Source organism: Parus major, chromosome 5, assembly GCF_001522545.3.
Source record: "Parus major isolate Abel chromosome 5, Parus_major1.1, whole genome shotgun sequence".
NCBI classification, from domain to species: Eukaryota; Metazoa; Chordata; class Aves; order Passeriformes; family Paridae; genus Parus; species Parus major.
In genome coordinates this window covers 46547550-46562738 of record NC_031774.1, presented here as the reverse complement: position 1 = coordinate 46562738, position 15189 = coordinate 46547550, and the positions used below count along the sequence as shown (strand labels likewise).

Sequence of the window (15189 nt, the reverse complement as noted above, 5' to 3'; positions counted from 1 at the left end):
GGAGAAAATCAATTCAATTCACATTTCTTTATTTTGTATGATGTGTTTTCTGCTGAGCATCTTTTTCTTCTTTAATAGAGTACCAGACTGCAGAAGTGCTCTTCTCAGATTCTAAGTGCTCATCTCTTTTCCACTGACATGGTTCATACAGTGTTTGGGGAAGCTGCATAGTGAAAAAAAAGATTAAATACATTTTTAGATGATACTGAACTGCTTTTAACCAGCTATTTATTTGGGCTAAACCAACCAATCCTCTTTAAAATAACAGCTATATGCATAAGTGCCCCAAAAAAAAGGCTGAAGCTTCAAGTGCATTTCAAAGGAACAAACAAAACAGGACCTGATTGGATGAGTTAAGTGAGACTTAACTGATGCAAAGTTTGAAGGGAAAAGCTTTCTAGGAATGTCTAGGAATGCTAAACCTTTGCATGGATGTTTTTTTAACTTGATTCTTATTTGTGCCGGTGTATTTATCTGGTCACAGTAACTTCCCTGCACAGGCTCCTGTTATTGGTTATGTCTGTGACTCTATGGCTGATTCTAGTTCCATAGAGGAAAATTTGTTCCTTGCATATGCGAACAGTGGTCACTTGGTGAGTGTAAAAGACAAGAAATCACAAGTGTTCTCAAAGGTGATGAAACTTAATGGAGGCTTAGTGTCGGACTTTACAGTGCCCAAACACAATCCCTTCTGGAGGGGAAGAAAGGAGTTGCAATCAGGTTTCTTCAATGAGCAGACATGTTAACTTTCTCGTTTGTATAATGAAGTCTTGCACAAAAAAGAAAGTTCCAGACACCTATATATCTTACTTGAAGCCTGGCTGAAGATGAATAAACTCATTTTTGTGTGGCAAGTTGCTGAACTTGAATACGTCTGTAATTTCTGCCAAAAAAAATTCCCAATCTCATTTAGAGATCCAAGAAATGAAAAAAAAATTTGCATATTGCCCATTTCTCATGCATGTCTTAGTGGGTGTCTGGCCTCTATAAAAACTCCCAAAAGGTTTATTCAAGGCTGTTTGCCAAAGTCTTGGAAAGTTATAGAGGATATACAGCCTTTGGTTTCAGAGTTAGTAGATTAAAAGCCATTTCTAGATGAAAGCTGGCTTGGCAGACATGCCTTTCTTTCTGTATCCTTTGGCTTTAATAGAGTGGAGGTGTGCATTTGTTTTCCCTTGTGGTGTGCAGGAGATCTGCAGAACCTGCAGTACCAGCCTGGGGGAGAGCCTCATCTCACTTGCCATACTGAATTGGTCATCTTTGTGCAGTGAAGATGAGAGCAGCTGAAGCATCTTCTCAGAACATCAAGGCACATCTGCAGTTTAGGGATGAAGATGTCATGTGTGACAGTGTCAAATGCTTTGCACAAGTCCAGGTTGATGGCATCAGTTGCTCTTCCTTTAGCCACCAAATTTGGCAGGCATAATTTTCTAGCTGTCCTCAATCATCTCTGTATTTTCCAAGTGTCTTAGTACAGTTTCGAGGAGGATCTGTTCCATGATCTTGCTGGGACGTGTCCTGTGAGAATCAGGGTTGTGATGTGAGGCTGTTCCTAGGTATCTACACAGTCAGGGTCTCATCTGCTTGGTTTTCCTGGTCAGGTGGTTTATGTCACCTGTCCTGACGCATGAGCTCTCAGTGTGCTCCTCATCCATTCCCAGACAGAGCTCCTTGCCCTCCAGCTGGTCACTGACATAGAGAGGGTGACTCTCTTGCCTTTCCTTCCTAAAGAGCTGGTATCTTCCATTCCAACTCCCCAGTCATAGGAACCCTCCCACCATGTTCTTATGTTTCTAGAAGCCTCTAATAGCTTCTACAGTGAGAGTTTTTTGTGTGTAAAGATAAATACTGTGTCTGTCCCTGGAAGGGATATTGTCTTCTGCCTTGTGATTCTGCTGCCTTCTTCTTGGGTCTCTTTTAGCCAACACTGGTGTCTCGTGACCTTAGAAAGATTTTTGAAAGGCATGGGTCATGTGTTTGCTTTCTGCATATTAAGGGTCATATTAACATTGGGGTGACTGGGGTCATGGGGAGACAAAGGGAACTGGGACCAGAGAGGATGTGTGTGCCCTTTGCAGCGCTTAAGGAAGTGAGCAGTTCATTGAAGCCAAAGGATGATGTTTGAGCAATTTAGCTTGCAAATTTGAACGACTCTGACCTTTGGGAAATTAATATCTTGTAATGGAAGATACAGTTCTAAAGCAGCTTGGTTTGAAGGTGGTTTTTAATAAGATTATAAAGAGATCATGTGGTGTGGCTGCTTGCAATAGCTGGGAACTGGATATGATAATATCTGGCAGGGTAAGCCTATGGCTAAAGACTCAACCCTGCCCAATTGCTTGTAATTGTCGTCAGGTACTAAATCCATCCCTGAATGCCTGGTAGGATGAATAACTCATTGCCTTTAATAATTTTTCTATGCAGCTGTTAATCATTCCTTCTTCCCACTGATGATTTTTCAGGTTATTTTTTCTCTCAGAAGACTGTGGTTAAAGGTTTTCTGTCCTTGCTGGGAAAGTAGCGAGTAGAGGCTCCCAGAACCCGGGGTCACTAGTTCCAAGAAAAGAGTCTGGCAGAGCTCAGCAGCACTTAGCCATCTTAAATGCCTAGTTTAAAAAGAAAACAGATTCTTTTGAGTTTGCATTTACTGGTTTTATGGTTTTTATAACTTGGTATACACAGATTTTTATTTCCACATTAACTGAATTTTTTTAGTGCTGAAATTAGTAGCCCTGTAATGTTTTATTAAACAGACTTAAACTTTGTCTTAATATTTAGTCACTAAAGGCAGTTTATTTCCTGTAGTTACTGTTTGCAGTGCCTATTTTCTTTCTTTCATGGCCCTTTCCTCCCTTCTGCTTGAATGTATGAAGCATTGGTGTTGGATGCTTCACTTTGTCATTGCTCTTTCAGGATATGGGGTTGGTGGGTTTCCAGCTGTATCTTTGCTGTGAAATGCTGGTGAATGTTTGTGTGTGTTGTAGTGGGAATTCATGGCGCTGCAGGTGAATACCAGAGCAATGCTCCTCTACCAAGATCCTCTCTTACTTTCTAGTCCCTTTCAGGGCACTTTATACAGCACTCTTAAGAAGCATTTTTATGGCTGTAAATGGGATGATATAACACTTCGAAGGTGTGGAGAACATCAGATAGTTCTACCAAATGTCACATGTGAATGGGGTGGTGGTGTGAAAATCTCTTATGGTGTTGTAGCATCTGATGTGTGAGGGCTCCTATTACTTGGACCATTCCTTGTTTATACAAACAAGGAAGAAATGCATGAATGTGGCTGCCTTCTCTGGGGTTTTATCCTACTTGAAAGGTCTTCCACGGCAGCCCAAAGTCTTGGGTTTTTTTCCAGCCCACCTAAAGAGCACTTAGAGTTTGAAGTGAAATGTTTTCTTTTCTGTACTATGTTATCTGTACCTACCAGACTGTAAAGGTGTACTCTACTGCCATTCTTCTTTGGATCTATGATGCTTTACAGACTGAGGAAATTGAGAACTCCCTCCCACAAATGTCAACTTTTGATCCATTTCAGACATAAAACTTTCCAGAATACAGATTAGTGGGGAAAAGCTTGCTAAAAGGTAAGTGTAGTCGGATATAAATTAGTCAAAATAAGTGATTAATTGCCTGCTTGATAGTCTGTGTGCAAAAAACCAAACTTCTGGACCCCTGTTACAGCTGAGTTTTGCCTTGTTTCAGATGCCCTCAGGTATTGTCCTCATGCACTGATGGATGTGGCTGTGAGCCAGAGCCCCAGGACATCAAGCACCCTAATATTAGAGGTGCTGCTTGGTTGCTTCCCTGATAGACAATTAGGTGGAATCCATCAGCAATGAAAAATAATAAAAGCAAGGATTGTCACGAATGTCTAATAAAAAAATGTAGAGTATTCTGCTGATGGGAAAGCTAAGGCAATTGAGCTGAGCTTGCCTTTATGCCAAGAGGGGAAATGGGTGTCCACAAGGTTGTGGCTGTCCAGTACTTGCTGGTTTGCAGTATGGTGGAAAGTCTTAGCGGCTGCAGGTTTTTGCTCTGATGCATTAATATTTATAAGCTCCCTTTGATGCCAGTGTACTTAGTTTCTGTGAAAATGCCTTTTTTAATATTAAAGAAGTACATTATTATTATTATTATCATTATTATTTATTTGTCACTTCTTTACATGGGAAATTTTCAAAGTTATATCTGAGAAAATTAACTTCACTGCATGTGCAATACAAAGATTGCCTTTTACTTTTGAAATTGTAAATTTCATTTGGCATTTTTCAATCTGTCACTCAGACCATACAGCAGAAACAATTTGCTTAATTTAACCAGGACTGTAGTATACAACCTGATAGTATTTTTTCTCTTTTAACTGTCATTGACTATGATATTCAGGTCCTAGATGCTGTGGGGAATTAGGCCAAACTGTTTACTTTGAATGTTAAAAAAAATGTAATCCCAACCAAAAAAGCCATCTATTCTACATAGTTTGAGGCTGTGGTAAAGCATCAATTTTGAGACATTAATTAATGTGCTTTTAGTAACTTAATATTGAATTCTTCTTTAAATCCATACATCATTCCAACTTAAACATTAAGTCAACTAACATGGTAATTATTTTAATTGCTATTATATACAGGGAGGCTTGCATTATCCATTAGAGTTGTTCAGTGGTTTCAGGTATAGAACTAATAAGTTGGAACAAGCTTTTGGTTTTTATTTGGTATTGCAGGCTAATGCAGCAGTTACTTAAATGTTTCTGGTTTTCCTGTAAGTGTTGCAGTGTGCAGATGACTGTTGAAACGAAATGTATTTTAAAATTAGCAACCTCTGTGAATGTAGTTTAGAATTGACCATTTTTTAAATGTCTATTCAATGAAAGTGAACAGACACAGTCTCTCTTAGACACAGCTGAGTTGCCTCTTTGGAGGCAGAAGGGAAATACAGCTAATAATGACCTTTCTTTTCTCCTCAGAAAGAGAGATTTGTCAGCAGGCAGCTAGGCCAGCTGGGAATGGGAGCCCTTTCCCTGGTAGGCAGTGGCTCACTTTCAAACTTGCATGGGAAGCTAGAAAGTCATGGACAATGCCATGAGGGACAGAAGAGTAGTGGTCAGTACACCAGGTGAAATAGTCATCTCATCCTGTCCATCATGCCCTGCCTGTTCTCTGCTAAAGAAACAGCCCAAAAGAATGTACATGAGAGTTGTAGGACGTATTTTTCTTACTGGCTTTTTAAAGCACAATAGGAAGAAGTGGTAACTGGTCCATGGCTCTGTCAGACTCCCAGCACAGTTCATTCAGCAACTGTCTTGTCTCCATTGTGTATCCTGCACAGGCAACCCCTTGTTGGGGAATTATGGCCCACAGTCTGCTTCATTCTCTCTGTTTACTCTTTTTTTTAAAAGGTCCTAGAGTTTCTTGTGCATAGGATCAGCTTTCTTTCCATGCCTGACCCTAAGCCCTTTCCCAGGTGACGTAAGGCAGCTTGTGTGGTTAGATGGTATTGCATGCTTGGTTGCATAAGGGATGTCTTGCTGCCCTGAGCCTGCAGCTGTGACCTGCCTGGCTGAAAAGCCTGCAGTCTCTGGCTTAGGAAATCTTCCAGGCAGAGAATAACAATATAAGAATATAAGAGAATAAGCTAATAACAAAACTGAGGTGCATGGTGGTTTGACATCCTGGTTGTTTGGATACTTCTTGTTTTTAAAATACCTTCTTTTCAGATGATAATACTTTGGTAGAGGATTTTTTTCCCAAATTAATTAGTCCTCAAAATGCTTCTATGGTTTTTTGTCCCCCAGGTTTAAGTAGAAAAAGTTCTCATATTTCAGGTGACAGAAAGGATATCCTGCTCTCCTCTGAAAAGGGGAAGACCAGCCTACAAGCCAGCCTTGGTAACTGCTTCCTTCTTCCTGTGCCTTTTTAAGCACATGTGGCATCATACCTGAGAGCAGGCACCCTTCTCTCTCTGCCCGTGTGCTGTTCTGGCTCCTTCCCTTCTGCTGGGACAGTGCAGTTGGTTTCAGTAAGTCCCAGAAAATTTGCAAAGTTCATTTTGGGGGGATTAGAAACCATTTGGACTGATTCTTTCTCTCACATGGGTTTGAGAGAACCCAGCTCAGGAATATTTATCTTCCTCAAAGTAGAATAAAGTTTATTCAGTGTGTATATAGGCATGACAAGAAATGCGGCTTTTGCCATCAGCCACTGTCCTTCCAGGATCTCTGGTGCAATTTTGACTGAAGCCTGGTATATTTCCATGGTATTTCTGAGTTGTTCTGTTTACTCCAGGGCAGACACAGCAAAAATGTTTGATTATCTTAAGTTTTAGCTTACAATACTTGAAATGCTTCTGAGTAGTCTGCTGCCCTAATTTACGAAATAGCATTCCTTACCTAATTTTTCCTATTTTTCTTGCTTAGCTCTGTGAAAATCATGCTTTCAACAATTTGGCTATTAACTTTTTCTCTACAAGACTCATATTTTCTTCTCACCACAGAGTTGGGACACATCTGGCCAGCCTAAGGTAATGATCTACAGTAGTGCTTCCCACACCATAATGGGAGTATATTAATCATCCACCGCTTACAGCTACTGTTACATCCAAGAGGGCTTTGAAATTCTTTGCAAGAGGTGCTTGGTTTCATTTTCTCTTTTATTTCCTTGCTGAGCTCTCAAAACAGGCTCTCTCCTGTGTCTGTGCATTGAATTCTGCTTCCAGGCCAGAGAGACTCCAGACTGGTAAAGTGGAAGACCGGGCAATTTGTGTCATAGATGCTGATTGATCGCCTGTCCCTTTGGGCATCTTTGTAATGGCCTCCCAAAAGAAAGACCTACTGTATTGGGTGGAAAACTGGAGGAGCCATTGTGTATTCAGCAGTGTGCAGCATTTGTGACTATGGACAACAACACAGACGCTCTTAGATAGAAAAGCATTGAGGGCAGAGTTAGGCCGAACTGTTCTATAACCTCCCCCAAAAAGGGGGCTTTGATTTTCACATATGGGGCAAATGGGAACAAGGAGGAGAGATCCCTGTCTTGTGCTTGCTGAGGCTTTTTGTTTTTAAGTTAAATTTCCTATGTCTTCAAAGTGAGTAGAAATTCTAACTTCCTTAAATAGCCTGCGTGTATCGGGAGGAGGGCAGGGAGCAGGAATGGCTGGGCTTTGTGCCAGGGATTCAGTTCTGCTCTCAAGATTAGTGCAGAAATGGTTTGTTTTGCTTGATAACTTGTCAAAGGCAGTGACTGAGCATTGTCTGACTGCATGTACCTGAATCTCAATTCTCATACCAGCAGACTAGACAACTGTCTCTGCAAATCTGCCTAAGCTGGCTCTACCAATTGTATTTCTCAACATTTTGGTATATAATTCATAGGCCTCTCCAGTGTTTCATCCCTGCCAATTCAGGATCACTGGAAAGATTCTCCATATGGCCAGAGGCTTGGGCCTTTCTGATAAACCCTAAGTATTTGAACTGTGCTCTTGAAGCAATAGAACTGTCTACAAGCCTTTGAATGAAGTGCAGTGTAGCATCCTGTGTACCCAAGATGACAGGGTTAAAATAAGGCTGTTAATAAGAGGATAAATGGATGTAAGGTGCAGTGTTCATTCTACCTGACATTTATACCTGTATCCTTGGTTCAAAATAAGAGATCTGTCAAGCACACAGAATGTGCTGTGGTACAGTTTGCACACTCTGAGGGCAGATGAGGAATGAAAAGCAAACTAGATCTAATTAAAATAGAGATGCTCCCTCCCTAATATCACCCACTTCCTACCAGTGCTCACCTGACAGATCTATCAGTCTCAGCACCCCAGCTGCTTAGTATTCATCTTGAGTTACTTCTGGGGCCATGATTCAGAATCTGCCTAAAAGTGCTTCCTAGACACAGGAAAAAACTGAACAAGTGCTTTCCTGAATTTGAATCAGGTTATTAGTGCAGATTTTTATTGTTTGCATTCTAGTAGAAGCAGTGCTTCTCCATTAGTTTTTGTTTTTACATATTCCCCATATTTCCAACACTAACCTTTCCTTTTTTTTTTCTTCCTTTTTTTTTTCAGGAAAAGAGGCGTAGAAGTAGTACAGGTGAGTAAAAGCTCTATTTTCTTGTAAAGAAGGCTTTCTGATTTTAAATACTGTCATTTGGATGCTGATATGGCCTGGGCTTAATGATTTTTCTTTCCATTCATTTCTTTATAAGATACTGCTTTTGGAAAGACAGGATTCCCTTTTTATGAAGCATGTGTTGTGCCCACATGCAGTCTAGCTTAATAGGTACCCTTGTGAAAGTGGGAATGCAGTTAGGCTTTTCTTGTGTCTGCCAGTTAATAAGATCTGATAGTTGATTAGGTGATGTTACTGTTTTAATTGCATTCACAGGCAGTCAAGCTTAACAGAAACAGGATCTGCCCTGTGAAAAAACAGCTATGGCAGAAAGAATGTTCTTGTAACCATTGAGCAGTGAAATGATACTAAAGTACCTTCAAGTTGTGGGCCACCTACAGATAAGTTCAAGTGTTGGCTACGTTTGTTCTTTCCCAGGTCTGAATGGTCATATTTCAGACAAGATGTTACTTAAAGGATAGTGTCAGCTTGTGAAAGGAATTATGTTACGTGTCAGCTGTGACATGGAACCCTGTAAGCCCTGAAAGATGAAGGGGGAAGCATTCTCTTTCTTTTTCTGGCTTATTTTGGGTACTTAGAAGAGCTGTATGTCATAGCTTTCAGTCTTGCTGATACTTACCTGGTGCTCGTTTTGAACTCTGAAGTGGTGAGTTCCTTACTTAGTAAAAATGATGATGACACTGCCTCAACAGAGGTGACAGAGGAAAGAGGAGGAAAATAGTGTGCCAGCCATGGGTAGTCAAGGTTGCTCTTAAATCCATGTGAAAGGTGCTTCTCAACACCAGCAGGGAGCAGGAGAAAAGCATTTAACAAAAAATAAACTGAAAAATCAGGCCATATTATTTTGAAGAATCCACTGTCAGAAAAGACTTAAAAAATTCTCATTGCTAGTTAAAATTCAGAGTATGTCCTTCAGTTATGAGTGTTTGTCTGAGAACTGCATTGTGTTAGAAGGACAAAGAGCATATAGTTTACTGGCTGTATTTAACCTTTCACCACTACAGCATCATCTTCCTTACCTGTACCTCCTATTGCTCAGAGCTAAGGGGCAGCTTCTTTCATCAGTTTTGATACTGGCATTACCAGACTGATAAAAACAAACCTGCATTTGCAAAGCACAGCTTGATCAGGAGCACAGGGAGAAAGCCAGCTCATATTTGTGTCACTGTCTAGGGGACATTATTACTTTATTAACACCCCAGTATATTACAGTCCAATGCCTGCATTTGTTATACATGCCTTGCACCTGCACTGTACATTTAAGCAGCAAGGGACTCATATGAGATGAATTCAGTGATGATTAGTTGAGCAGAGGGCAGACTCCATTTTACCTCATGGATTAAAGTTGCTGTCCTTCCACAGGTTGCCTCTTGGTCTAATGTTTGTGTAGCTTAATGGCTAATCATCAGGTAGACACAAAATTATTGGAAAGTATTTATTTATTGTGAGAGCATTTTGGGAAACATTTGGGCAGAACTAGACAGAACTTTGTCCCCATAAAAACGCTTTATGGTCTCATAATTTATGGTCTCAAGTTCAGCAGTGTGGTTGAGATGTCAGACTAATCTGTACTGGGAATTTTTGCCCCAAAGGCACACCTCAATCACTGGTGCCTGCTGTTCTGCTGGAACAGGATGGATGGAAGTGTGTGATCACCCTTTGCCTTGTGTGTTGCTTTATATATTTTGATGCATGTGCTGTAGGGAATGTATCAAAAATGGGCTCTTTCTTCATCTCTTATTGCTAGAAACCTTTGCTTGAGGCACCTCTCATGATCTGTCCCCCAAGCCCTGCTTCTAGATGAAGGATTATCTTGGTGTCCTTCTGGTGCACAAGGTTTATTTGACAGAGGGAATATTGTGTTCCTGTGTCAAGCAGCAGCATTTCTTTGATTTGCTTCCCTTTCTGCTTTAAAGAATCTGTCCTGTTAAGAGAGAAACTAGCTCTTAGATCTGACAGTAGGCAAGTAAATCAAAACCCAAGATACACAGGATGTTTACCTATTTTCTTCTTTACATTCAGAAGAACTCTGAATTTATATAGACTTGCTTTCCAGTAATTAGTGAGTTGGAAGATAAGGTTTAGTCAATTGCTGCTAGAGAGCAAAGCATGAGGGACTGGTATGTGCTGACTTCTGTGAATATACATCAGATTATTATTTTCCAAAGATGCTTCACAGGAGTAAGAAAGGATTTTCTGCTACTAAAGGGAAGTCTTGTAAGTCTTCAAATAAGCACCTGTGTGACTTCTGTTTCCTTCCTGCAGGGAGGATTTAGGATAGTCCTCTCTTCTTCGGCTAGACAGATTAAATTCTTTTATTTTGCTTTCTTAGAGCTAATTATGCTATACAGATGCAGTGAGCTGCTGCTAGACAGCAATTAACATTTCACGACTTGTGTTCAGGTTTTGTATTTTATCTTCTCTCAGACTTCCACTTTCAGCAGAGAGAGTGGTTCCAGCTTCCTATTTTTATTGAGTAGGGAAACATGCACATCCTCTAAAGAGAAATAAAGCAAGAGCAGCACTGGCAGTGGGATGCTAAGCAGGCATTCTCCTTCAGCTAGCAGTAACACCTTAATTAAAGCATCACATTGAAAACAAACAGAAAACCTCTCAACTTGTGTGGTGATTAATAATGGGTTTTTTTTAGAAATACTGATTAATTTCTAACATAATAAGAATTCAATGTGAACTCAAAGTACAGAAGCTGAAATGTGCAGTGTTATGTAGTACAACCAAGTAACATTCATCAAGCTAGCTGGCTTAGAAGATGGTACAGTAGATTAATTAAATAAAAAGCTTTCAAGGTTATGAACTTTCCATAGACAGTATGAGTCTGAGCCTGCACCCAAACATTTTGGATCATGAATAAGAGTAGTTCATTTCTATTTTTCCAGTGGGCGTGGCAGAGCTCTGAGTAGCAGCATCCTTAAAATCTGGCAATGTTTTGGGTCTAGATTTGCTTTCTGCAACTTAAATTCAAGTCAGTGGGGCAGCCGCAAACCAGTGTTATATTACAAGGAGAAAACAAAAAAAACCAACTATTTACTAGCTTTTCAACATGGGCTCTTAACAGAATACTGTGCTGCATCTCTCCCCTTATTATGGGACATATGCTTATTTTTTTTAAGCAGGGATCACTTGAATATCAGGGTGTTTTTTGAATTAGGGTGCTTATTTGTTTATACCCCATAAGGTGAGGAAGCACTCTTGTTCCACTGTTGCAGGAGGAAAGACTGAAGGATGTGTTTCATTTCTCCCAGGGACCTGTTGCAGCTCCAGCCCCAGTGCTGTTGTGGTCTGTGCTGCAACCCTGTGCTGCAGGAATTTCAGCTGCAGCTGTCTCGGGAGGGGTGTGGGGCCACTAGCTTGTGCTGGCTGTGTGGGCACAAAGGCAAGAGCAACTAAAGGTGGTCAGCAGGGCTGGGGTTGCTGGCTCTCTTCCAGTGAAAGACAGCACCAATTCAGCTGCGTTTAACCTTCAGGCTGCATTTAAAGTTTTCTAAATGTATTGCTCTTGTGGTTCCTGTGGCACTTCCATACCTTCTCCATTCTTACCGTCTCTTCCCACCCTTCCCAGCTGCCTGCTCAGCTGGTGTGGCTTGAGCTGGTGGCCAGAGAAGGGTAGAGATGCCCTGAACAGGTGACAGACACGACTGAAGCCATCTGCCATGGCCTGCAGGCAGTTGCCAGGCAGGCAGCAGCTGGCAAGGCTGAGGCAGAGCAGCTCTTGTGCTGGCATTGGGGTGCTTTGCCAGAAAATGCTTAAATTGAAACATTTCTTAATAAATTCTTTCATCACTGTTTCAAGGGGAAGACTGCCTATGAAGCTATGAAGCTATGCAGTGGATGGATGATGAGGTGTTTATTACTAAAAAAACTATTTTCTGTAATGGAAACTAGCAAATAAGGGTTTTATGTAGTGTCTTAAAAGTAAAGCTGTTTCTGATCTTGTTCAGTGTCCAGCCCTCCATCTCTCAAATTAATGGAGGGCAAAATTTAGGATTGAAAATTGTCAGTTCATCAGCTAGTGAAGGTAGCTAGTTTCTTATGACTGTACGCTGGCATGGGAAAGAACATCTACCTTGTTTTTCAGGAAAAATGTGTTGGCTTAGAAGAATGTAAGAGTGAAAACATGTGCACTGCAGTGGAAATCATCACAAGTACCTCTGATAGAGACATGCGTTTATTTTAATTTCACAAGCTATGCAAAACCAGAATAATTATCTTCAGCCCTTTGGCTTCTGACAAATTGCCAGTTCAGTTTTTGTGTGACAAACTTTGGAGCCTTCATATTTCTCACGTCTTCAAAGCTGTTTCAAGTACTTCCACACCCAAACTTTCCTAGAGCTCTTTCTTTCACTTTTAATTCAAAAATAGTGAAGATTTCCTATTTTTGGTGGGTGTTTTTGGATCAAATGAACACTAATGCTCTTTTATCTGAGAAAGATGTTCTAGTCAGTTGGCTATAAAAGTGGGATTAGTAGTATTTCAAACTGCATGCTTTTTAATAGCTGTGGGATGTGAAGGAGAACTTGTTTTCTGATGTGGAACAGCTGATTGTAGTGGTTAAAATGGTCTCGACTGCAGTCTTGTTTTTCCATTTCCCCCCAGTTCTCTGGGAATCAAAATATTTGAAATATTTTACTTTGGAAAAGAAGACTGTCCTTTGATACATGGGTTTTCTTGAAGCCTGCAAAGGAGAATTCAGGGTGCCCTCCGCACTTTTTAGTTCTTCAATCAAAATGGAATACTAATGACAATGGTTTCTACCATATGTTGTCAGGGAACTGTTGTTTTCTAGAAGGGAGGAGAGGTTTATTTTCACATGAGGTATTAATGGAATAAGCTTGAAACAGCAGTGTTCTAACCAAGAAATGAGCTTGTAAAATATATTTTTGATAGCATATACAGAAAGATGTGACTGGAAAGTTTCCAAAGCAAGCAAGGTTGTTGAGATGTTGGAGAGTTGGCTCTCTAGTACTGGGAGAAGAAAGTTTATTTTTACATGCATGCCAGGCCTTCAGTAAAGTGCATGTTTTCCTGAGAATGGCAGCCTGCTTTGCCTTCAGTGCATTTTTGGAAATGATGCTATAGAGGCCCTTCCCAGTCTGGACTGTGTTAGGTACTTTGTGTGTGTTTGAAGGTAGGGGGCCACTGCTTAAAATCTTGGGAAGATCCTGATACTTCTTAGTGTCAGTGCTACACAGGGTGTGCTAAGCACATAAAGCAGGGTCTTACAAAAAAGTGCATTAATGTCAGTTTCAAACCCAGAAACAGCAGCAGTGTGGAAGAGCAAATCCCAGGCAGAATCATTCCCCTGGTCTTTCTCAGTGGGGAAGATCCTTCTGTGTGAGACCTTTGCAGTAGCTGAGAAGCAGCATTGCCCAGCAAGAATGAAGCACAGGTTCCAGTGCAGAGAGAGATGACTTTGGCACAATGATGGTCAGTTGGGTACAGCATGGGCCTCTCTGGTGCACTGGGGAAGAAGAATAAATACACATCTGTTTGGGCAGGAAAGGCAAGCAAAACTATGGAACATTTTCACTTGTGTAGATTAAATGAAGATTAATGAATCTAATTAAATGCAGATTAAATGAACAGTATTTATTCTTTAAAATTAGAGTAAGCCAAGCAAATCAAATTGCATTTAGATTTATTTTCACTTTGAGTGAGTGAGAGAGAGAACCATGGAGAATTTTTGTGTCTCGGAGAGAGTCTCTTACTGACTGGTTTGACTGCTTTCTTTCGATGGCAAATCCCAGTAGCCTTGGAGAGGTGTGGGTTCTGCAGTTGGTTGCAGACAGCACCTGTGTGAGTGAAAACATTACTAAGATTTAGAAATCTGTAGCTAATGTATAATGAATGGTTGTCAGGTTGGAGCTTGTACTGTTTTTGCCTATGGAGACAGTTCTGTCCAGCCCCTTTGTCTTTTCCCCACTCCTTGGTGTGTAGTGATGAAGCAGTGATTCCTAACAGTGGTAAGGGCTGGGAGTTGGGAAGTCCTGAGTGAATGGGAAGTCCTGAGTGAAAATCCAGTCCCTGTGGGACCTCTTCCAAAGGTTTTGATGGCTATAATGGGACTGGAATTGCAGTGCTTTGTCACTGCACACACTTTAGGCAAGTCCCTTACAAATTCTGCCTTTGTTTCTTAATGAAGGTAATATTCCACATAGTGAAATGCCATTTAAGTTACTTTCAGATATCTAAGTGGATAGATTTAGAGACAAATGAGTGTGTGAAGGAAAATGGGGCTGTTAATTTCTGAAGATTGGTGTGTAATATTCTTTCTGTCATTAGCGTATGTCTTCCCAGATACTTCTGTGAACTGAAAAGCTTCATAAATCCGTCAAGAAGAAACAGTGTGGATAAAAATAAGACCTTCAAAGAAATGCTGGATTGTGAAACTCTTTATTTGCCTCTTCTTGGATCATTCAGTCCCAGTCTTTGCAAAAAAACCCCGACAATTAGATTGCTTTTTTGAATCATGACTATTGCAGTGGTGCCTACTGGCTAACAAAGACTTGGCTTTGAGTCTGCATTAAACAATAGAAGTGTTTGTTTCACTGGATGCAGGTGTTGTGATATGGTATCAAAACAGGCACATGGAGTGTGTTCAGAGGCATGTGACTCAGGAAATGCCTCATTTTAAAACTAACCTGTCTCATTTGCAGTTTTGCTGAAACTGCAAAGTCACTGTTGAACTACAAATATGCAAGTAGCTCTTTTGACCTTTTCTGAAGTTTTTTCTTGGAGTAGGAAGGATAGGGAGTTAATATGATACCATGACAAGGGTGACTGTATCTCTGACCCTGTCCTCTCCCAGATGAATGCCCCATCCTTTGTGTATTTTGGGGATGAAGTCATGCAGTTCTCTGCTCTGTCAGAGCTGCAAGCTCATTCCTGTCACAGCAGTTGTAACCTTGTCTTCAGTCCTGGGGCTTAGATCCGCAGAGATTTTTTTTGGATCAGTGACTCATGTATCCACTGTAGCTCAGACTTGGTTGCTTCCTACAGAAACTTTATAGAGAGAATATCATCAGAACAGTGAAGGAGGCTACCTGTAT

At 40.7% G+C, this 15189-nt stretch overlaps 1 protein-coding gene across 2 annotated transcripts in view; it reads left to right on the top strand.

Annotated features, from left to right (window-relative positions):
- ITPK1 (inositol-tetrakisphosphate 1-kinase) overlaps positions 1–15189 on the top strand; it is a 138800-nt gene that overhangs the window by 22870 nt on the left and 100741 nt on the right. For both annotated transcript variants that reach the window (XM_015629902.2, XM_015629904.2), the window contains exon 2: positions 8059–8083. In XM_015629902.2, the coding sequence (XP_015485388.1) occupies positions 8059–8083 (25 nt within the window). The remainder of the gene's footprint in view (positions 1–8058; positions 8084–15189) is intronic.